This window comes from Aotus nancymaae, unplaced genomic scaffold (genome assembly GCF_030222135.1).
Source record: "Aotus nancymaae isolate 86718 unplaced genomic scaffold, 86718_ANA_hifiasm-v0.15.2.pri h1tg000040l, whole genome shotgun sequence".
In the NCBI taxonomy this organism is placed as follows: domain Eukaryota; kingdom Metazoa; phylum Chordata; class Mammalia; order Primates; family Aotidae; genus Aotus; species Aotus nancymaae.
The window spans coordinates 116,034,346-116,059,731 of record NW_026988454.1 but is presented as its reverse complement, the minus strand read 5'-3'; the positions used below and the strand labels follow the sequence as shown (position 1 = coordinate 116,059,731).

Genomic DNA, 25,386 nt, shown 5'->3' with positions numbered 1-25,386 from the left:
CAGCTATAAAATTTTTATTATGAATAGAAAGTTACCAGACTCACAAGAGAATTGCTCGACCTTCACCCTTGTATTTCCTGAGTAGTTATAAAAACCCTCTCCTTCAACCCAGGTAACCCTTCCTGCTTTAACATGACAAGTTGTTTTGACTGAGAAGGGTGATCAAGCCACAGGGTCCTGATGTCTGTGTCTTGGTTCCAGGCTTATGCTGCATTTGGCCTTAGAGGCTGGAGAAGCAACATCCTCAATCCTCAAAGTTTCTGCAGCTTTGATGATTCTTCTTGGCCAAAGAGAGACTCTTAATGGCCCTGACATGGCCATTGGATTTTGACAGCTTTATTGAGATTTGTAAGGGTTGACTGCTTTGCCTAAATAGTTATCATTTCAAACCAATAGATTCATACAAACGTATCACAGACGTTCTTTATCAGTGTGAATACTTCTCTCCAGTGGTTTCCTTATTTTGTGGACATGAAAACTGTCTGTCTCACTAAATCTCATCACTCCACCTTTTACTTTCATCCAAAAATAAAGGCCCAGGGAAGGGCCTGTGACCACAGAACTGACTGGTACTCAAGCCAGACCTGAACCTAGATCACCCTGCAATAGCACTGTCCTACAGCATGTTTTGTGATGGCAGAAGCTGCCCTTTCCAACACAGTGGCCATTAGCCACATGTAGCTGTAGAATACCTGAGAGGTGGCTGATGTGACTGAGGAGCTGCGTTTCTAATTTTATGCCATCATAATTCATTTAAATTTAAATAGCCACATTTGCTAATGACTACTCTTTTGAGTAGTGTAGTTCTAGAAGAACCAACCCAATTTATAAAGAGTTGCTATAGTAAATATTAAAGACTCCTCGCCATATTCTTTTTTTTTCTTGCCACCACAGAAGAACATAACAAAAATACTTCAGTGGAGTGTTAAAAAAATGCAGTTGTGGTTCAACTTTTAACAAAAGACATTCATGCCAGTTATTTCTTACCACCTTGCCTGTTTACTTTGAGGTTGTTATCACTGAAACCTCAGAACATTGGTTGTTTCCTAAACAATGTACTGTCTTATTTATTTCAGTAGTTGCCATGTTACTGTTGTCCATGGTGCCCTGTGCATGGAGGCTGATGGCGTCTGACAGGCCCTGCCCTTCTGCTGACCCTCAGGCTTGTGAAGGGAGGCAGCAAGGCCCTGCTTATAAAGCATAAAAGTGGAGCATGGCTTTAAGCCCAGTTTTCTAAACTTTGCCCTCGGGAGATTGCACAAATCACTTGGTTCCATGCCTAAAACTCATGCTTCATGTACAGGGAGTCTCTCATACTTTTGAGGGAGTGTTACCCATCTAGGAGCAGAGCTGCTAGTGAGTGCATTTTCCCAGGTCCACATCGCAGTTCATGCACGAATAGATTCTCAACACTTGGGGCCGAGTATTGGAAGGTAACTGGAGAATGGGACTTCATTCTGGCAACAATAAATTCCATTTTTCCTAGAGTTTTCTGAAGGAATTCATAGAATCATCAGAGGCTTGAATGGTAAGAGGCTAAAAGATGAGGTGACATTGTACTTAGGCTGTGTCAGTGAATGACTAACTCAGACATCTATTTTCCTGTTTTCTCATTGCTGAAAAATGGTATGCTGCCTTTTGCAAAGTCTTTATCTTGTACTTAAAGATGCAAAATAAGGACTTTGCAAAAGACAGCATATCTTTGAAGAGAATGGAAAGAAAGGTTAGAAAGGAACCTTTTGCTTTGGCCAAAATATGTTGCTATAGCTGTTATCCCACAATATCACTTTAATGGTTATTATCATTGGATTTTAGTCCAGTTGAACTTTATGGCTACATGCCAAACTCCAACTCATTCTTGAACTCAAGAGGGCAATATTCCAGAAGAAAGGAGAAGCAGCTCAAGACGAATGGAGATCTTAGAGTCAATTGCAGCAACCTCCACTTCTGGCCTGACACAGTAAAAGAAACCGGATTTACCCTTAATAACTAGAACAGTACCAGCAGACAAAGTATATGAAATGGTGGTTTTCAGTCATCAGGAACAGGATCCACAGGATCCAAACACAGCCTGGCATTTTCTCTGAGTTGAGCAGACAATAGAGTTTAGAGTTTGGAAAGGTCAAGGCAGATAGAATTTATAGATGTAAATACCAGAGGAGATGGAGATCCTGACAGAGAAAGAGCTTAGAGAGCACTCTTGAGACCTGCAGGGGGGTCCCCTTGAATCTTTGGCTAATCTGCATGTGCATGTGAAGACACTATCCAGTATGGGGAAATAACTAGAGATGCATGAAAGAAACGATCTCAGGATCTTATACAGGGCTAGTAATAATTTGTGTTCCCAGTAGGCAGAGTTGAAAGATCTCCTAGTCCATAGGGCATTGGGCAGAATCCTCAGAAGGCCACTGTTTCAATAATAAAGCCACATGAGCTATAGACTAGGGCTTTTCTGGACCCACTCCTGCAAAGCTTAAAAGCAAGCCTCAAAATGATCAAATTCATTCTAAGTAACTTAACTACATCCCAGAATGAGGCCTGCCACTATTTAAAGGAATACAATAAAATCCAGTATCCAACAACGTAAAATTCAGTATGTCTCTGGCAGCCAAAATATATTACTAGTGTATGCAAAAAACCAAGAAAATGCAACTCATAACCAAGCATGAAAAAATCAGTCAATAAATATAAACCCATATGTGGCTAAAATGATCAAAATTAGTATATAAGGGAAGCTTGGAACAAGATGGCCGCTTAGGAGGAAGTCGGGATTGCAGCTCCAAGAGAAGGCACAGAGGGTGAGTGGACGCCGCATTTCCAGACAGATTTTTACTGCCCACAGACCAGGAGATTCACAGGAGGAGAAGCCCCACGGGTCACCAGCGCCGCTGGTTTGAGCGGCATGTCCGCTCAGCCTACGCCCTGGGGCGGGAGGCAGCGGCTTCTTATGCGGAGCGAGAGAGACAGAGTTCCCTCTGAGCCAGCAAGGGGAGCTGAAGCAGGGAGTCAAGCCAGGAGACCCCCTGGCAAGGGCATGCCATGAATCTCAGTGCCTCTGCTTCAGCTGACGCAGCGGCACACAGGGCAGCAGATTTTAACTGCCCACAGACCAGGAGATTCACAGGCGGAGAAGCTCCACGGGTTCCCGGTGCCGCTGGTTGGACCAGAGCAGCCGCTCGACGTGCACCGGGGGCAGGGAGCAGCGGCTCCTTGAGGAAAGTGAACGAGACTGTGTCCCCTCTGGGCCAGCAAGGGGAGCTGAGGCAAGGAGGCAAGCCAAGAGATTCTCGGGCAAAGAGGGCCCCACTGGAAACACGGCTGAACCAGGGACAGTCCAGCTCTGTGGGGGAGGGGCGTCCTCCATCGGGAAACACCCTGCAGTTCCCGGGGCAATTTGCAGTAACCAAGACAACCCGCCACTACAGAGACTCCGTCACTACAGGGGCGGGCCAGCATAGCAGAAGCAGTTCTAACTACACCCATATAAATAGGACTGCAGGGAAGCTCACAGGGAAGTTGGGCGGAGCCCACAGCAGCTCAGCGAAGCCTCTGCAGGCTGTGTGACTAGACTGCCACCTTGTGGGCAGGGAAAACGACAGCAACACAGCTGAAAATCATAAAGCCCTAACTACTCCCTGGGCCAGAACACCTGGGGGGAAGAAAAGGGGGTTTATGAGTTCAGCTGTTGCAGACTTAAAATTACCAAAATCAGAAAGACAGCAACTACAAAGTCGATAGGTAGATAAATCCACAAAAGTGGGAAGAAACCAGCGCAAAAAGGATGAAAACACCCAAAACCAGAACACCTCTCCTCCTACAAGGGAGCACAACTCCCCACCAGCAAGGTAACAAGACTGGATGGAGAATGAGTGTGATGAAATGACAGAATCAGCTTTCAGAAAGTGGATAATAAGAAACTTCCGTGAGCTAAAGGAACATGTTCTAACCCAATGCAAAGAAACTAAGAACCTTGAAAAAAGACTTGATGAAATGCTAACGAGAATGGACAACTTAAAGAGGAATATGAGTGAATTGATGGAGCTGAAAAACACAGCACGAGAACTTCGCGAAGCATGCACAAGTTTCAACAGCCGAATTGACCAAGCAGAAGAAAGGATATCAGAGGTCGAAGATCAACTCAATGAAATAAAATGAGAAGGGAAGATTAGAGAAAACAAGGTAAAAAGGAATGAACAAAGTCAACAAGAATTATGGGACTATGTGAAAAGACCTAATCTACGTGTGATAGGTGTACCTGAATGTGACGAAGAGAATGCATCCAAGCTGGAAAATACTCTTCAGGATATTATCCAGGAAAACTTCCCCAACCTAGCAAGGCAGGCCAATATTCAAGTCCAGGAAATACAGAGAACACCATAAAGATATTCCTCTAGAAGAGCAACCCCAAGGCACATAATCATCAGATTCACCAGGGTTGAAATGAAGGAGAAAATACTAAGGGCAGCCAGAGAGAAAGGTCGGGTTACCCACAAAGGGAAGCCCATCAGACTCACAGCAGATCTCTCAGCAGAAACCCTACAGGCCAGAAGAGAGTGGGGGCCAATATTCAACATCCTTAAAGAAAAGAACTTTCAACCTAGAATTTCATATCCAGCCAAACTAAGCTTCATAAGTGAAGGAAAAATAAAATCCTTTGTGAACAAGCAAGTACTCACAGATTTCATCACCACCAGACCAGCTTTACAAGAGCTCCTGAAGGAGACACTACACATAGAAAAAAACAACCAGCACCAGCCACTCCAAAAATGCACGAAATGGTAAAGAGCAGCAACACAATGAAGAATCTGCATCAACCAATGGGCAAAACAACCAGCTAGCATCAAAATGACAGGATCAAATTCACACATAACAATATTAACCCTAAATGTAAATGGACTAAATGCCCCTATCAAAAGACACAGAGTGGCAAATTGGATAAAAAGCCAAAACCCATCAGTGTGCTGTATCCAGGAAACCCACCTCACATGCAAGGATACACAAAGGCTCAAAATAAAGGGATGGAGGAAGATTTACCAAGCAAATGGAGAGCAAAAAAAAGCAGGAGTTGCAATTCTCATCTCTGATAAAATAGACTTTAAAGCAACAAAGATTAAAAAAGACAAAGAAGGACATTACATAATGGTAAAAGGATCAATGCAACAAGAAGAGCTAACGATCCTAAATATATATGCACCTAATACAGGAGCACCCAGATACATAAGGCAAGTTCTTAAAGACCTGCAAAGAGACTTAGACTCCCACACAATAATAGTGGGAGACTTCAACACACCATTGTCAATATTAGACAGATCAACGAGACAAAAAATTAATAAGGATATCCAGGATTTGAACTCAGACCTGGAACAAGCAAACCTAATAGACATTTACAGAACTCTCCAGCCCAAATCCACAGAATATACATTCTTCTCAGCACCACATCACACCTACTCTAAAATTGACCACATAATTGGAAGTAAATCACTCCTCAGCAAATGCAAAAGAACAGAAACCATAACAAACAGTCTCTCAGACCACAGTGCAATCAAGTTAGAACTCAGAATTCAGAAGCCAACCCAGAACTGCACAGCCTCATGGAAATTGAACAACTTTCTCCTGAATGTTGACTGGATAAACACTGAAATGAAGGCAGAAATAAAGATGTTCTTCGAAACCAACAAGAATGAAGACACCACATACCAGAATCTCTGGGACACATTTAAAGCAGTCTCTAGAGGAAAATATATAGCAATAAGTGCCCATATGAGAAGCAAGGAGAGATCTAAAATTGACACCCTAATGTCAAAATTGAAAGAGCTAGAGGAGCAAGATCAAAAAAACTCAAAACCTAGCAGAAGACAAGAAAAAACTAAGATCAAAGCAGAATTGAAGGAGATAGAGACACGAAAAACCCTACAAAAAATCAATAAATCCAGGAGCTGGTTTTTTGAAAAGATCAACAAAATAGAAAGACCACTAGCCAGACTAATAAAAAAGAAAAGAGAGAATAACCAAATAGATGCAATAAAAAATGATAAAGGGGATATCACCACAGATGCCACAGAAATTCAAACCATCATCAGAGATTATTACAAACAACTCTATGCACATAAATTAGAAAACCTGGAAGAAATGGATAAATTCCTGGACAGTAGCCTCCTCCCATGCCTAAACCAGGAAGAAGTCGAAACCCTGAATAGACCAATAACAAGGTCTGAAGTCAAGGCAGCAATTAAGAGCCTACCACCCAAAAAAAGCCCAGGCCCAGATGGGTTCACAGCCGAATTCTACCAGACATACAAAGAGGAACTGGTACCATTCCTACTGAAACTATTCCAAATAATCCAAAAAAAGGGAATCCTTCCCAAATCATTTTATGAGACCAACATCATCCTAATACCAAAACCCGGCAGGGACTCAACAAAAAAAGAAAACTACAGGCCAATATCCATGATGAACATAGATGCAAAAATCTTCAATAAAATACTGGCAAGCTGATTACAACAGCACATCAAAAAGCTTATCCACCATGATCAAGTAGGATTCATCCCAGGGATGCAAGGCTGGTTCAATATACGCAAGTCTATAAATGTAATTCACCACATAAACAGAACCAAAAACAAAAACCACATGATTATCTCAATTGATGCAGAGAAGTCCTTCGACAAAATTCAACAGCCCTTTATGCTAAAAACTCTCAATAAACTAGGTATCAACGGAACGTATCTCAAAATAATAAAAGCTATTTATGACAAACCGACAGCCAATATCATACTGAATGGGCAAAAACTGGAAGCATTCCCTTTGAAATCTGGCACTAGACAAGTATGCCCTCTCTCACCACTCCTATTCAATATAGTACTGGAAGTTCTAGCCAGAGCAATCAGGCAAGAAAAAGAAATAAAGGGTATTCAATTAGGAAAGGAGGAAGTCAAATTGTCTCTATTTGCAGACAACATGATTGTATATCTAGAAGACCCTATCACCTCAGCCCAAAATCTCCTGAAACTGATAAGCAACTTCAGCAAAGTCTCAGGATACAAAATCAATGTGCAAAAATCACAAGCATTCCTATACACCAATAACAGACTTAAAGAGAGCCAAATCAAGAACGAACTGCCATTCACAATTGCTACAAAGAGAATAAAATACCTAGGAATACAATTAACAAGGAACGTAAAGGACCTCTTCAAGGAGAACTACAAATCACTTCTCAACAAAATAAGAGAGGACACGAACAGATGGAGAAACATTCCATGTTCATGGTTAGGAAGAATTAATATTGTGAAAATTAATATCAAGCTACCAATGACCTTCTTCACAGAACTGGAAAAAACCACCTTAAACTTCATATGGAACCAAAAGAGAGCCCGCATAGCCAAGTCAATTCTAAGCAAAAAGAACAAAGCAGGAGGCATCACACTACCGGACATCAAACTCTACTACAAGGCTACAGTAATCAAAACAGCATGGTACTGGTACCAAAACAGAGATATAGACCAATGGAACAGAACAGAGGCGTCGGAGGTGACACAACATATCTACAACCACCCGATCTTTGACAAACCTGAAAAAAACAAGCAATGGGGAAAGGATTCCCTGTTCAATAAGTGGTGTTGGGAAAACTGGCTAGCCATATGCAGAAAGCAGAAACTGGACCCCTTCCTGACACCTTACACTAAAATTGACTCCAGATGGATTAAAGACTTAAACATAAGACATAACACCATAAAAACACTAGAAGGAAACCTAGGCAAAACCATTCAGGACATAGGTGTAGGCAAGGACTTTATGACCAAAACACCAAAAGCATTGGCAACAAAAGCCAAAATAGACAAATGGGACCTAATGAAACTCCACAGCTTCTGCACGGCAAAAGAAACAGTCAACAGAGTGAATCGGCAACCAACAGAATGGGAAAAAAATTTTGCAGCCTACTCGTCTGACAAAGGGCTGATATCCAGAATTTACAATGAGCTAAAAAAGATTTACAAGAAAAAAACAAACAAGCCCATTCAAAAATGGGCAAAGGATATGAACAGATACTTTACAAAAGAAGACATACATGAGGCCAACAAACATATGAAAAAATGCTCATCATCACTGGTCATTAGAGAAATGCAAATCAAAACTACGTTGAGATACCATCTCACGCCAGTTAGAATGGCAATCATTAAAAAATCTGGAGAAAACAGATGCTGGAGAGGATGTGGAGAAATAGGAACACTTTTACACTGTTGGTGGGAGTGTAAATTAGTTCAACCACTGTGGAAAACAGTGTGGCGATTCCTCAAGGACCTAGAAATAGAAATTCCATTTGACCCAGCAATCCCATTACTGGGTATATATCCAAAGGATTATAAATCGTTCTACTATAAGGACACATGCACACGAATGTTCATTGCAGCACAATTTACAATAGCAAAGACCTGGAACCAACCCAAATGCCCATCGATGATAGACTGGACAGGAAAAATGTGGCACATATACACCATGGAATATTATGCAGCCATTAAAAACGAGGAGTTCACGTCCTTTGTAGGGACATGGATGAACCTGGAAACCATCATTCTCAGCAAACTGACACAAGAACAGAAAATCAAACACCACATGTTCTCACTCATAGGCGGGTGTTGAACAAGGAGAACACATGGACACAGGGAGGGGAGCACTATACATGGGAGTCTGTTGGCGGGGAGAGCGGGGGGGTGGGGAGTTGGGGAGGGATAGCATGGGGAGAAATGCCAGATATAGGTGAAGGGGAGGGAGGCAGCAAATCACACTGCCACGTATGCACCAATGCAACAACCTTGCATGTTTTTCACATGTACCCCAAAACCTAAAATGCAATAAAAAAATTAATTAAAAAAAATTAGTATATAAGGACATTAAAACTGCTGTATAAACATGTATCATATGTTTAAGAAGGTAGAAGAAAATATGAAGAGAGAATTGACAATAAATTCAACCGTTTAAACAACTAATAATTTGAAGGAAACAAATTATCAAACTCAGTGGCAAAGAAAGCAGTAACATGAACACCCCTATTAAATACACTAAATTTGCAAGGGGAAAAACTTTCTCACCAAGAAACCTCTAGTCAATATAGTTTTACTAGTGAATTCTACCAAACTATTAGGGAAGAATAATATCACTTCCACTAAAATTCTTTCAGAAAATAGAAGAGGAAACACATTTCCAACTCATTCTAGGTAGGCATTATCCTAATACAAAATCCAGACAAATAAATTGAAATAAAGCTACACATGAATATTCCTCATGAATATGCAAAAATCTTTAACAAAATGGTAGCAAATCAAATCTGGAAATATATACAATATTCTACCTATCAACAACATGTCAACAACATTTTTGTATATTCAATAACAAAATTGTAGCAAGTCAAATCTAGAAGTCTATAAAAATAACAATAAATCATTACTAAATGGGGTTTAGCCAAGAAATGCAAGGTTGGTTTAACATTTGAAAATTAATCCATGTATTTGATATTAAAGGGAAGAAAGAAAATGAGGAAGGGAAGGAGGAAAAGGGAAGAAAATAAATCCATATGTTATACCATATACAAAACAAATTTGAAGTAGATGATAGAACCAGAGCTATAAAAGTTCTGGAAGAAATCAAAAAAATCTTTGGGATCTTGAGTTAGACAAACATTTCCTAGATAGCACACAAAAAACACAAACCATAGCAATAAAGAGTTGATAAATGGGCTTCATCAAAACGAAAAACATCTGCTCTTCAAAATACACCATTATAAAAATGAAAAGTCAGGCCACACGTAAAAACTATTTGCAAAACGTGTATAAAGAAATTGTCTTGACTATATAAAGAGGTTTTAAAATTTAATGATAATAATATCAAATGCTAAAATAATAATAAAATATTTGAATAGATGCTTCACCGAAGAAGACAGAAGGATAACTAATAAGTGCATGAAAAGATGTTCAGCCTAATTAGTCACTAGAAAAATAAAAATTAAAGCTACAATTTAGTGAAATACCATGATATATTTACCAGTATGCTTAAAACTTAAAGAACTGGCAATGCTGAATCAGCTAGAAATCTTATACAAATTTTCACAGCCACTTTGAAAACAATTTGAAAGCGTTTTTTAAAAAAAGTTTAAACATTCACCAACCATATAACTTAATAATTCCACTCCTAAATATCTAAGAGAAATACAAAACATAATCAGTATAAAAGCTTATACATAAATGTTTATATCAGCCTCATTATTAGTAGCCAAAAACTGGAAAAGAATCCACATGCCATCAACTGCTGAACACATAAAAAATTGTAGCACAATACATTCACACAATGGAATACTACTCAGTAATAAAAAGGGACCAACGGCTGATATATATACCAATATGGATGAGTTCAAAGGCATTATGAAAGAAACCACACACGAAAGATTACACAGAGCTTAAATCTGTTTATACAATATGTTTTAAAAGATGAAACTCTTATGATAGAAAGATCCTTCTAGGAGGCGGGAGGTGTCTGGGAGGGGACTCACAGTAAAGCGGGTAGGACAAAGCCTTTTGAGGTGATGGGAATGTATCACATCGTGATTGTGGTGGTGGTTACATGACTGTATACATTTGTCAAAATTCACTGAAATGCACCCTTAAAATGGTAGACTTTTAGTGTATGCAAATTATATCTCAATACAGTTGGCCTTATAAAGCAAGGTACATACTAGGGTATATGTATAATGCATTTGTGTCAAATAAAATGAAAAAAGGGAGAGAATTCCAAATATATGAACTTGTGCACATATTTGTGGAATGCACATAAAATGTCTCAAGGGGCATGTTAACAAAATGTGTAGAAGGGATTGCCTCTGAAAATGGAAATAAGGTGTCTGAAGGAGCAAGTCTATCTTTTGTACTTTTCAAACTTAGAATCAGGCAAATAATCAACCTGTTCAAAGTGGGGCGGTGTCAGCTGGGCTCCTAAACCTGCTGCTGCTCAATAGGAGTCAAAATCCTGTTTCCATGTGGGCACATCTCTATTTTTTGCTCACCATTTCCTCTTCTTCCCATTTACAAAATCACAGGATGCCTGAGAGTGTGAATTTTCACTTCTCTGACTTCTACCTGACTAGCTGGTTTGTCACCAGGATATGCCATCCACCCCACTCTGCCCCAAAGTCAAATATCAACAGCTGCAGGTACTCAAGGGTCTTTGCTTGAATACTGACCAAATTTCCCAGAACATACCAAAAAGCTTTCCCTCCAAAAGCATACCGAACTATCCCCCCATAACCAATTTGGTTTAATTCAACACATATTTATGAGCTCTGACTATGGACCAGACTTTGTGCTAACTGTGGGGGTACATGGGTGAATAAGATGTAGCTGGTAAGTGCTTTCTTTATGGAGCTCTCAGTCTTGTGACAGACTGGGGGAAACATGCTTAACCAGATAATTGTAAAATGAGGGAAGAGGTACTAAAATGAAGGCAGGCACTGAGGGAGAACACTTAGAATGACCTGAAGGTTCAGAAACAGCTTCCCAAGGAATATGAGTCCAGAAAGATGAGTGAGGAGTTGGCCAGATGAAGGAGAGGAGAAGGTGCCTTAGGCAGAGGTATCAGCACGGGCAAAGCTGGATGGAACAGAAGAGCATCTTATTTGTGGAGAGCTCAGCACTCCTGGGACACAGTGAGTGAGGCAGGGCATGGTGGGAGATGGAATTAGAGAAGCCATTAGGTTGTTAGGGGCAGAACATCCAAAGGCTTTGCAATGGGATGCTCAAAGGTGAACTTGATCATGTTGGCAATAGGGAAAGCTTACAGCAGGACAGTTGAGTATCCAATTTGCAGTCTTGTTCCAAGGGATGGTCTTCACACCACTGGGTGAATGAAAGCTAGCTGAGGGTCTCAGGAGTAACTGTTTAGTTAACTTTGACCAACATTTACAGAGACCTCCTATAACAAGCTCACTGCCCCCAGTGGACACAGAGCTACAGAGATAAGAAACAGGATTCCTTCCTCAAGGAGCTGATAATCTGGTGAATTGTCCTTTAAAAAATGGTAGTTCAAAAAATGACCCCCACTGTCTCCCCCCTTGATATTATGATTGGCAGCCACATCTTGGCCAGCTGATACTCTCTCCCACAGGATTGTCACTGCACCCTTTCTCCTGATTACTATGTTTAGTTTGGCTTCTGTGTCTGTTAACACAACAGTGTTCAGTAAATCATATACATGCAGAAACACAAAGGCAGGCTCAGGAACAAGAATGCATTGAATTAGCTCTGGTCACAAGACTTCTGCAGGCTGCTCTTTGCAGTGTCTAACCACAATTGCTGTGCAAATCCTGAAGTCCTTTGACTCCAACATCCCTTCAGAGTTCAATAGATCAGGTAAGCACTCAGAATATTGGCTTTCTGTCCAACTTCAGGACGATGCTAGGACTGTGCCAGGCATTCTCATGAATTCCAGGGAATTAAAGAGATGAAGATACAAATAGTCCACTAAATTCTCACAGGGCCCCTTGCATCAAGAAGGAAATATGGATTCTGGGAGTGGCTGCCCATGTCTGGGGGTTCCCATTCAATCCAACTCATTCTTCCTTCAGGAGCTTCCTTCAGGCATAGTGTGTTGAAGAGTGGCCCTAAAAAACTTGTGTCTACTGGAACCTGAAAATGTGACCTTATTTGGAAAGAGGATATTTGTAGATGTAATTTAAGCCAAGGATTTTGAGATGAAATCATCTTGAATTAAGGTGGCCCTATATCCAATGCCAAGTCTTTATCAGAGAGAAAAAAAGGGAAACAGATACAGGAACACAAGGGGGAAGGCCATATGTTGAAGGTGGCAGAGATTGGCATGTTGCAGCCAGAATCCAAAGATTGCCAGGAGCCAACAGAAGCTAAAAAAAAAAAAAGGACTCTCCCCTAGAATCTTCAGAGGGAATGTAGCCCTGACAATACCCTAACTTTAGACTCTGGTCTCAAGAACTGTGAAAGAATACATTTCTGTTGTTTTAAACCACCACATAATTTGTTACAGCAGTCCTACAAAACTAATAAGAGGGCTTGGACCACCACTCTTACTACTACTGCCAGCCACTGGCCCAAGCTTTCCTTCTCCCTCATTATCCTGGAGATCCTGGGGGTAACTTACTTCCTCCACCCTTCCTTCATTCAACCATGAGAAACTTTTATGCATTCCCTCCATCCTGGCCTTTTTCCTGGGGCAGTAGGGAGCTACTATATAACTAGAAGCAGGGGAATGGCATGATCTGATGTGCACATGTGAAAGAGAGAAGATCCAAATAAACATAATTAGAAACAACAAAAGGGATATTATGACTGACTCCACAGGAATACAAATAAGCATCAGAGAATATGATGAACACATCTATGTACACAAACTAGAAAATCTAGAAGAAAATTGATAAATTCCTGGAAATGTACACCCTCCAAAGACTGATCCAGGAAGAAACTGAATCCCTGCACAGGCCAATAATGCATTCTGAAATTGAATCAGTAATACATAGCCTGCCAACTGAAAATAAAAAAAAAAAGCCCAAACATACAGATTCACAGCTGAATTCTACCAGATGTACAAAGAAGAGGTGGTACCATTCCCACTAAAACTATTCCAAAAAATTGAAGAGGAGGAACTCCTCCCTAACTCATTCTATGAGGCCAATATCCTAATAGCAAAACCTGGCAGAGATACAATAAAAAAAGAAAACTTCAGGCCAATATCCATGATGAACATTAATGCAAAAATCTTCAACAAAATACTGACAAACTGAATTCAGCAGCAGCACATCAAAAAGCTTATCCACCACGAACAAGTAACTTTATTACTGGGATGCCAGGTTGGTTCAACATATGCAAATCAATAAATGTGACTCATCACATACACAGAACTAAAGACAAAAAATAATAATTATCTCAATAGATGCAGAAAAGCCTTTTGATAAAATTCAACATCCTTCATATTAAAAACCCTCAATAAACTAGGTATAAAAGGAACATACCTCAAAATAATATGAGCCATCTGTGACAAACCAACAGCCACTATATAATGAATGAACAAAAGCTGGAAGTATACCTTTTGAAAACTGGCACAAGACAAGGCCCTCTCTCACCACTGATATTTAACATAGTATTGGAAGTTCTGGCCAGAACAATCAGGTAAGAGAAAGAATTAAAGGGCATCCAAATAGGAATAGAGGAAGTCAAACTATCCCTGTTTGCAGATGACATGATTTTGTGTCTAGAAAATCCCATAGTCTTGGCCCAAAAGCTCCTTAAGTTGGTAAACAACCTCAGTGAAGTTTAAGAATACAAAATCAATGTACAAAAATCACTAGTATTCCTATACACCAACAACAATTAAGCTGAGGGCCAAATCAGGAATGCAATCCCATTCATGATTGCCACAAAAGGATAAAATACCTAGGAATAAAGCTAACCAATGAGGTGAAAAATTTCCACAATGAGAATTATAAAACACTACTCAAATAAATCAGACAAATGGGAAAACATTCCATGCTCATGTATAGGAAGAATCAGTATCATTAATATGGCCATACTGCCCAAAGTAATTTATAGATTCAATTGTTATTCCTGTCAAACTACCAATGACATTCTTCACAGAAGTAACAAAAAAGAACTATTTTAAAATCCATATGGAACCAAAAAAGAACCCAAATAGCCAAGGCAATCCTAATCAAAAAGAACAAAACTGGAGGCATCATGCTACCCAACTTCAAACTATACTACAAGACTACAGTAGCCAAAACAGCATGGTATTGGTACAAAAACAGACACATTGACCAATGGAACAGAATAGAGAGCCTAGAAATAAGGCCACACACCTATAACCATCAGATCTTCCACAAAGTTGACAAATACAAACAATGGGGAAAGGACTCCCTATTCAATAAATTGTATAAATGTTTTCTATTGAGAAGTGGAACAGACACTTTTCCAAAGAAGACATACATGTGGTCAAGAAATATATGAAAAAAGCTTATCACTAATTATTAGAGAAATATAAATCAAAATCACAATGAAATACTATCTCATACCAGTCCAAGTGGCAATAATTAAAAAGTCAAAAAATAACAGGTGCTGAGATAACTGTCTAGCCATATATAGAAGATTGAAACTGGACCCCTTCCTTATTCTATATACAAAAATCAATTCAAGATAGATTAAAGACTTAAATGTAAAACTCAGAACTATAAAAACCTTAGAAGACCACCTAGGCAATACCATTCTGGGCATAGAAACAGGCAAAGATTTCATGACAAAGATGCCAAAAGCAGTTGCAATGAAAGCAAAAATTGACAAATGGGATCTAATTAAACTAAAGAGCTTCTACACAGCAAAAGAAACTATAAACAGATAACCTACAGAATGGGAGAAAATTTTGGCAAACTATGTACCTAAGATCTAATATCTAGCCTCTAAAAGAAACTTAAATTTTGTCTTGTAAATTGAACAGATTCACACACACACAAAAATCCCATTAAAAAGTAGGCAAAGGACATGAGCAGACACTTTTCTTTTTCTTTTTTCTTTTTTTTTTACTATTATACTTTAAGTTAGAACATACAAGTTTGTTACATAGATATACACATGCCATGATGGTTTGCTGCACCCATCAACCTGTCATCTGCATTAAGTATTTCTCTTAATGCTATCCTTCCCCTCTCCACTCACCCCCTTGTAGGCTCCAGTGTGTGACATTCTCCTCCCTGTGTCCGTGTGTTCTCATTGTTCAACTCCCAATTATGAGTGATCTGTTCTTGTGTTAGTTTGCTAAGAATAATGGTTTCCAGCTTCATCCATGTCTTTGAAAAGGATGAGAACTCATCCTTTTTATGGCTTTATAGCATTTCATGGTGTATATGTGCCACATTTTCTTTATCCAGTCTATCACTGATGGGCATTTGGGTAGGTTCCAAGTCTTTGCTATTGTGAACAGTGCTACAATAAACATACGTGTGCATGTGCCTTTATAATAAAATGATTTATGATCCTTTGGGTATATCCCTAGTAATGTGATTTCTGGGTCAAATGGTATTTCTAGTTCTAGATCCTTGAGGAATCACCACACTGTCTTCCATATGGTTGAATTAATTTACATTCTCACCAACAGTGTAAAAGCATTTCCATTTCTCCACATCCTCTCCAGAATCTGTTGTTTCCTGACTTTTTAATGATTGCTATTCTAATTGGCATAAGATAGAATCTCATTGTGGTTTTGATTTGCATTTCTCTAATGAACAGTGATGATGAGCTTTTTTTCCTATGTTTGTTGGCTGCATAAATGTTTTCTATTGAGAAGTGGAACAGACACTTTTCAAAAGAAGACATACATGTGGCCAAGAACCAAATGAAAAAAGCTTATCACTAATTATTAGAGAAATACAAATCAAAATCACGATGAAATATCATCTCATACCAGTCAAAATGGCAATTATTAAAAAGTTAAAAATAACAGATGCTGGCAAGGTTGCAGAGAAAAATGAACATTTATGCACAGTTGGTGGGTGTGTAAATTAGTTAAACCACTATGGAAAGCAGTGTGGTGATTCCTCAGAGACCTAAAAATGGAACTATCATTCTACCCAGCAGTCCCATTAGTGGGTATATACCCAAAGGAATATAAATTGTTCCATTATAAAGATACATGGATGTATATGCTCATTGCAGCACTATTCACAATAGCAAAGACATGGAATCAATCTGAATGCTTATCAACAATTCAACAGCCCTTTATGCTAAAAATCCTCAATAAACTAGGTACCAATGGAATGTATCTCAAAATAATAAAAGTCATTTATGACAAATACATAACCAATATCATACTGAATGGGAAAAAACTGGAAGCATTCTCTTTGAAATCTGGCACTAGACAAGAATGCCCTCTCTCATCACTCCTATTCAACATAGTATTGGAAGTTCTAGACAGAGCAATCAGGCAAGAAAAAGAAATAAAGTGTATTCAATTAGAAAAAGAGAAAGTCAAATTGTCTCTATTTGCAGATGACATGATTGTATATTTACAAGACCCCATCATCTCAGCCCAAAATCTCCTGAAACTGATAAGCAACTTCAGCACAATCCCAGGATACAAAATCAATGTGCAGAAATCACAAGCATTCCTATACACCAATAACAGACCAACAGAGAGCAAAATCATGAGTAAACTCCCATTCACAATTGCTACAAAGAGAATAAAATACCTAGGAATACAACTAACAAAGGATGTGAAGGACCTCTTCAAGGAGAACTACAAACCACTGCTCAAGGAAATAAGAGAAGACGCAAACAGATGGAAAAACATTCCATGCTCACGGTTAGGAAGAATCAATATTGTGAAAATGGCCATACTGCCCAAAGTAATTTATAAATTCAATGCTATCCCCATTAAGCTATCATTGACCTTCTTCACAGAACTGGAAAAAACCACTTTAAGCTTTATATGGAACCAAAAGAGAGCCTGCATAGCTAAGACAATCTTAAGCAAAAAGAACAAAGCTGGAGGTATTATGCTACCTGACTTCAAACTATACTACAAGTCTACAGTGATCAAAACAGCATGGTACTGGTACCAAAACAGAGATATAGACCAATGGAACAGAACAGAGGCCTCAGAAGCAATGCCACACATCTACAACCATCTGATCTTTGACAAACTGAACAAAAACAAGCAATGGGGAAAGGATTCCCTGTTTAATAAATGGTGTTAGGAAAACTGGTAACCATGTGCAGAAAGCTGAAACTGGACCCCTTCCTTATGCCTTACACTAAAATTAACTTCAGATGGATTAATTTAAACATAAGATTGTGGAAGACAGTGTGGTGATTCTTCAGGTATCTAGAAATAGAAATTCCATTTGACCCAGCGATTGCATTACTGGGTATATACCCAAAGGATTATAAAACATTCTATTATAAAGATACATGCACACATATGCTCATTGTGGCACCGTTTACAATAGCAAAGACCTGGAGTCAACCCAAATGCCCATCAATGATAGACTGAACAGGGAAAATGTGGCACATATACACCATGGAATACTATGCAGCCATAAAAAACAATGAGTTCATGTCCTTGAACTCATTGTTCAAGCACATGAACAATGAAGGGATGTGAATGAATCTGGAAACCATCATTCTCAGCAAACTGATGCAAGAACAGAAGACCAAACACTGCATGTTCTCACTCATAGGTGGGTGTTGAAGAATGAGAATATGTGGGCATAGGGAAGGGAACATCACACACTGGGGTATGTTGCGGGGTGGGGGCTGGGAGTGACAGCGGGGGCTGGGTAGGTTGGGGAGGGATAACACTGGAAGAAGTGTCTGATGTAGGTAACGGGGGGATGGAGACAGACAGCAAACCACCATGGCATGTGTGTACCTATGCAACAATCCTGCAAGATCTGCACATGTACCCCAGAACTTAAAGTGTAATAATAATAATAAAAAAAGAAGGAGCTCATGTTGTTTGCAGGAACATTGGTAGAGCTGGAGGCCATTATCCTTAGCAAACTAATGCAGGAACAGAATGCCAAACACCACATTTTCTCACTCATAAGCAGGAGCTTAATGATGAGAACACGCAGACAAATAGAGGGGAACAACACACACTGGGGCCTATCAGAGAGTGGAGGGTGGGCTTATTGGAGGGTGGAGGGTGGGAGGAGGGAGAGGATCAGGAAAAAATGACTAATGGGTACTAGGCTTAATACCTGGGTGATGAAATAATCTGTACAACAAACTCCCATAACACAAGTTTACCTACATAACAAACCTGCTCTTGTACCCCTTAACTTAAAAGTTAAAAAAAAACTTTAAATAAAACTCCAAAAACAAAAGAAACACATGTGGACCATTCTGGTGGCTAGGTGGGAGGGTCCTTGGGAGGTGGATGACTCTAGAGGCAGAGTGACCAGTTAAACATCTGTGTTCAAGCTGACACTTATCAGTAGTGGCCAAGATGAAGAGGAAAGAATAGTTTTGGAGGTAAATCGATTGGATTATTGAACATAAAGGAGAAACAGAAATCCAAGTTACTTAGAAGTTTTAGTTTGTACAATTGGTGATGCTGTCCAGGATGATGGGATTAGTGGTGGATGCATTCACATTGAGTTTGTAGTCTCTTAGAGGAAAAATTGCAAAACTTTCTTTAGAAAATGGATCCCAATTTGGGGATATGCATTTCAGACTATCATATCACTTTCATTTTCAGAGCTAATGTAACTCTCACATGATTACTTGTTAATGCTTCTTTATTACTCTTTCATGAAGGTTTATTCCCATGGTTCCTCAAGGCACTGAAAGCCTTAGAGCATGGATGACTCCACAGGAAAAAAAAGGATGGTGTCACCCCGTAGAATATTCTACCCCTCCCACATGGACACACAGGTGTGAGTATCCAGGCAGGGAAAGTAGAATGTGTCACAGTGATAGTTAACATTCCTGAGAGTTCATGGACCCTCCTAAAATCATCTGCTACAAATATTGTTGCGTAGGATTCTAGACTGTTCCTCAGCCTCCTGAAGCATATTCATGAACATATGAACATATTACCAAGCTAGGAATGCCAATACGAAACAAAATCCCCTGGACGGACAGCCCAATGTGCTAGCTTGCCAGTGATTTCCAGGCAGCTTTAGGAAGGTTGCTTGACTCCTCTGGGTTTTCCACATTCTTGGCACAGTGCTAAGATTCTGCGACTCTTTGATTAACGGCATTGATTCACAAAGCAAACCAGTTCATACGGGCACCTAGAAAGTAATTCTGAATTAAATTGGGCCTTGATTGTGTTCCCAGCACTCTAATTAAGAAGAAATTATAACAAGAATAGAAATCTTTGTTCAAACCTGCTCATTGTTCCATTTTTCTGCGCTTCATTGATTCTATGAAAGGATAGATGGGCACATGAAACAGACCCAGACTTGCATCTTCTCACAAATGTTTCCAAGAACTTACTTTGACATGTCCTTATTAGTGATGTTAGAGCAGACTGTTCTTAGAGGATCGTGGAGCAGGAAGACCTTTTTCAGGTTCTATAATATTTCCAGACATCTGAATGTGCAACTTTTGTACAGTCCAGCCATGCTATCCCAACCCATGCAAATATACTTTTCAAACTAGAAACTATACTAAAATAACAATCAAAACCTTGCGCTGAATCCACATATCTCCCCCTTACCCTCGGAAAATATAAAGTAACTAGATACACATATAGATAATATATAAATCAGCATCACGCCAGCTAGCTTTTTCCACCAAAATTGGTTTATATAAAGCTATAGATTCAAATATTTGGACACTGTGTATCTTTTCAACTGACATCTGTCAATTTAATTTATATAAATCTGTCAATTTATATAAATTAAATTGACAGATGTCAGTTGAAAAGATACACAGTGTTAATGACGCATGATGTATTTATATCTAAATACTTGAACTAATCTTTGAAACAAAGAATTATGTCTATTTGGTTATGTTCTAGCTGGTCGGTAGAAATTCTTTTTAATTTGCTTGTTATCCTAAACATTGTTTTGCTCATGGCAACCTCCTCAAAACGTTCTATTACTCTTGGTTGCTTTCAGGATAAGATCCAAGCCCCTTAGTTTGCAGTGCAAGGCAGTAATCCTAGTTCTTCAACTTCACCATCTGCTCTTCACCTATGTGGGCCTTCTGACCACCCAACCAAGTGGACCTCCCCACACACATGTGAGTTTTGGCTGTGCCTTTGCTCCTGGGGAGCTCACTGCCTGGGATGTCCTTTGAGCTACATCTCAACATCCCCAACCACCTTCATTTGTCTCATTTCCTCAATGGGATTTTATAAGTTTCTCACCTGCAATGATAAAGCTTTGTTTGCCTCCAAGGCAAATGGACTAAATGTGTTGCTTATGAAAACATCCAGAAGGACCTAGAAGGTAAGGGGGACCTGTTCTCATCAGATCTTAGCCAAAGAAACAGGTCCAGGACCACAGATCATAGCAGAAAAGGAAGGAAAGCCTACACATCAGTAATGTTTTATAAAATTACATATCTCTATCAATGTAAAACATTTACCACAAAATATGTACATTTACTCACTTACAAATTATATATATATATATGCTATTGTAAGAGTGCACTAGGCTCATTGTAAAAGTATATAAAATATTAATATTTAAGATGATTAGATAAAAGTTCAACAGAAATGTTGCTTGTTATTTTTCATTCTAATTCTAGCATTCTCACACAGCATGGATTATGCTGAGTGCCCCATTTTGAATACCATGACCCCTATCACCACATCAGATGCCTCTACTATGGCAATAATAGCAATCACTGACAATTCTGGGACACTTTACTATGCTGAGTCAAATTATAGTGATTCCTTTAGAGTAATTGTGGGCTATGAGTCTAACAAATATTAACCAGAGTTGTTCTGTTGCCTGACTTCAGCAGGACAACATTTACATTTTCTGTGAATGGTGCCCCCTAAATCTGTTCAGTGCACAACCTGTACATCCCTCCGTGAGGGGCCTATAAGTGTTCAATTAGAGATAGGCTCTGAAGCTGCAGGTATTTTCCAAGGGACAGGCTTCACGTGAGCTAAATGTGGACAGGAACGTTGGTCTCATGTCTACTTTTCCAACCACAGCCAAATCTAGAGACCATACTCAGCGTTGAGCAGTATCCTAGAGTGAATAATAGGTGATGTCATATACACATGTACACACTGACCATGAGCTGGGACCATATACCTTGGAATCTAAGGCTGTAAGAGCTAGGAAAGATTACCTTTCAAGGATGAAGACACTTGGGTCCAGGGACATTTTATACAAAAGTATTGACAAAGTTGTGTTTGAATTCCCTGACCACTGCTCTTTCCACAATGTTACATTGCTCATGTTAGAATGCTGGTTTTTCCTGCTACTTCTGTTTTTGCTCAATATCAGCCACGGGCTAATTTCTAGTGAGATAAACACTTAGCCAAATTTAGAAATAATGTCGAGACGGATCCATGATGATGATGACAGTGATGACGATCATGGTGATGACCCACTTTACCTGTTGCAGGTTGCATGGATGCTTCTGTCATGAGAAAAAAAAATACATCTAGTCCTCACTTAAAAAAACTCTGTGGCCAGGAGCCATGGGTCACGTCTATAATCCCAGCAATTTGGGAGGTTGAGGTGGACAGCTCACTTGAGGTCAGGAGTTCAAGACCAGCCTGGCCAATATGGTGAAACCCCATCTCTACTAAAAATACAAAAATTAGCCAGACATGGTGGCACACGCCAACTACTCAGGAGTTTGAGGCAGGAGAATCATTTGAACCTGGGAGGTGGAGGTTGCAGTGAGCTGAGATCCCTCCATTGCACTCCGGCCTGAGTGACAGAGCAAGACTCCATCTCAAAAAAAAAAAAAGTTTGTTTGCACAGTGTGACAGTGGTGATGTGGATATGGAGGCCGGAAAGCTGCTTGAATGCACCTGTTCTAACATCACCCCCTCCATGGAGCTGCTCCAAATTCAGTATACACCTTGGCACTCCTTCTCTGAACACCCACAGCACTCCACTCATTCTTCTGTTTCATCTCTGACTGCATTGTATTATAATGCATTGAGTGCAAGTCTATCTCTGGCACCATATTTTCATTACTTGAGAGCAAGGGCCTTGTCTTGCACAGCTCTTTCCCCTCAAATGCTCAGCAGAGTGCCAGGCAATGTGTGTCTGATACGTATGTGTGAATCAAGCACTATACTAGGTCCTTTTAAAAATCACTGGGTATTTTGGTCCTTTTAAAAATCACCTGGAATAGTACTTGGTTCACATGTATGTAGGATAAGTAATCCATGATTAAACACAAAACAATTAGAGAAAAGAGCAAAGTAGAAGACAGTAAAGGGCAAAATTAGTAAAGTGTATTTTATCAGAAATGTTACTGGGAACAAAAGAAGAGAGAAATAAGTATGAACTATTGTTTTCTTTTAGGTTTATAATCATTTTATTAGCAAGAAAGAGTAGCATTTACTAATATATTTATACCAATAAATGTAAAGACATTTAAAAAGTTATATAAATATGAATATTGTCAGGAAGATGTTGAGAGAAAAGGGCCTGCCATCTTCATTAATAAAGATGATTTGTTTAGGTCAGAAACACTTTACATTTTGATAATATTTATAACCATAACTATTACTTTATCAGTCTAATACAAAGAGCACCATGGTTCTGTTTAGACAGCATAGGCATTAAACATTAACATGGCAGTTAGTGTCTCACTACTACTGAAATTATCTGACTTCATCAGATTTTTAGTTATATTGGTGCCAAAGGGGCAAGCTAGTGACAGAGATAATCTTTATTGAGCATCTATCAGACAAATCTTTGACCTTAGAAACACAAGAAGGACTTTCTTCCACAAACTTTGGTTTCAGTTTTAAACACGTTGACAAAGGAAATTTAACCAGATGGAACAATGTGCTTAATGCCAGTCTCAACGACAAGGATTTGGGCAGCAATTTCGGCTCACTCATGTGAACTCTTTAAGAAGTACTTTGCCCATGGCATGTAAAAGTCAATGATTAAACACACACTTTAAATGCACCTTCCAATTCCTCTAATTTTGAGAAGAGCTGAGTATACTCTGTAATGACTTGGTCACTCTGACTCTTGAATATGTGTTGAGATCCAAGGACCATGGCATTATGCATCTTTCCCTGGTCATTCAGAGCAAAATAAAACACCAGTCACAACATCTGCATGTACAAGTTGTGCCTGTCAGAGGCAGCCCTTACCTTCACAAAGAGGTAAATCTCAGGGTCCATGTGAGCTGCTTTGTTTTCTTCCAAACCGTCAGCATCAGAATAGGAGGTGCAGGAATACTTGCTGGTAGAGAAGGCGTTACTATGCTGAATGGTGAAGCTTGAAGGAGAAGGCAGGTCTTCCTCCATCACACTCCCATTCTCCTGGAGCTCCTCTGGGCAGGGCTGCTGGTCCTGGGTTGGTGAATATAATTCTTCCATTGAGATGTGCCTGTCCTCCTGGGGCTCACCCAGCTGACCCTCCTGAACCTCAGAGTATGTCTCATCAGGCAGGAGGTAGCCTCTGTCTTCTGACTTGGCAGAGGCCAAGCTGATCTCTTCACCCTTCATGGTATAGACTGACACAAAGTCATACTCATGAGTATTCAGCTGAGTGGCATAGAAATCGTTTTCTGGCCTTAAGTATTCATGGACATCATCATAATGGGGACCTTCATTTTCTTCTGGCTGGTCTGGAACCTCATACATCCTCTCATTTTGGATTGTGTCATAGAGGCTGCTGTAGTCTTCATCATTCATGCTCATCGATCTGAGAGATCCTTTTGTAGGCAGACCTGAGTAGATCTGAAATGAGTGAAGGGACAGAGGATGCTGCACCACCTTGCAGAGGAATCAACAGGCTTTTAATAGGCAGCAAGTAGCAACTGCTATCAATGACAGGCTCTAACAATCATTTACTGGAGACTTTAATAAGCAAACCACAAGTCCATTGGACAGAAGATAAAGCTTACACACTCAGTTAACTCCTTCACTCCTAAAGATATTTTTATTAGACCCTGGAAATTTCCTCATTGCCAGTGACTCCAAGATTCTTTGGGTAAACCAGAGGTTGAATTGAATTATCATCCCGGTATACACTGAAATTTTGAATATGTAGCCATTTGTCATCAATAGAGCTCCCTCCTCCAACTGCCTCCAAATGTTGACAGCATTCAAGAACACTTGCAATTCAGTGGAGAGCTACAATTCTTCACAATGGTCTCTCATCTATTTATAGCTGAATCCACAATTCTTTGCCTATTGATACCCAATGATAAATGAATTACATTCCCTGGTTAGGTAATGAATTCCATTTATGTTTCTTATCTGGAAACACCACTGGTTGATTAAATGGCAGAAGGAAAGAAAGATAAATGCTCTGGCCTAAAGACATATCAGTATAAACCACCAAAAATTAGGGACTCAAAGACTTATGGCTTTAATTTTTATTTTTCCCTCTTAAATCTGCATGATCATTACCATCAACAAACATTCACTAAAATTCTATCATATACAGGATGCTGAACTGAACACAACAAAAGCATTAGAGGATACATTGTCTGTCTTGAAAGGGGCTTTTAAATGTAGTTGCAGGGCCCAGAAGAGAAAAATAAAACCCGGAAAAAACTATTTAAGGTTTTTATTAGTGCAATGAGCCCAGGTCTGGATAAGCAATAAAAAATTGTATGCACAAGATTGTTCAGTTGATGCCATCCACAGATGCTATGAATATGTGAATATGTGTGCCCCCCCTTTTTTTAAAAAAAAAATCTGGTACTCTATCCT

The 25,386-nt window shown here is 39.5% G+C and overlaps 1 protein-coding gene across 2 annotated transcripts in view; it reads right to left on the bottom strand.

Annotated features, from left to right (window-relative positions):
• Window positions 1-24,466, bottom strand: part of CLIC5 (chloride intracellular channel 5) — a 181,290-nt gene extending 156,824 nt beyond the window's left edge. The window contains exon 1 of one of the 2 annotated variants that reach the window (XM_064360998.1): window positions 23,815-24,466. In XM_064360998.1, coding sequence (XP_064217068.1) covers window positions 23,815-24,366 — 552 coding nt within the window. In that variant the 5' untranslated portion in view covers window positions 24,367-24,466. The remainder of the gene's footprint in view (window positions 1-23,814) is intronic. The other variant, XM_064360999.1, reaches the window with a different exon arrangement.
• Between the last annotated feature and the right edge of the window lie 920 nt (window positions 24,467-25,386).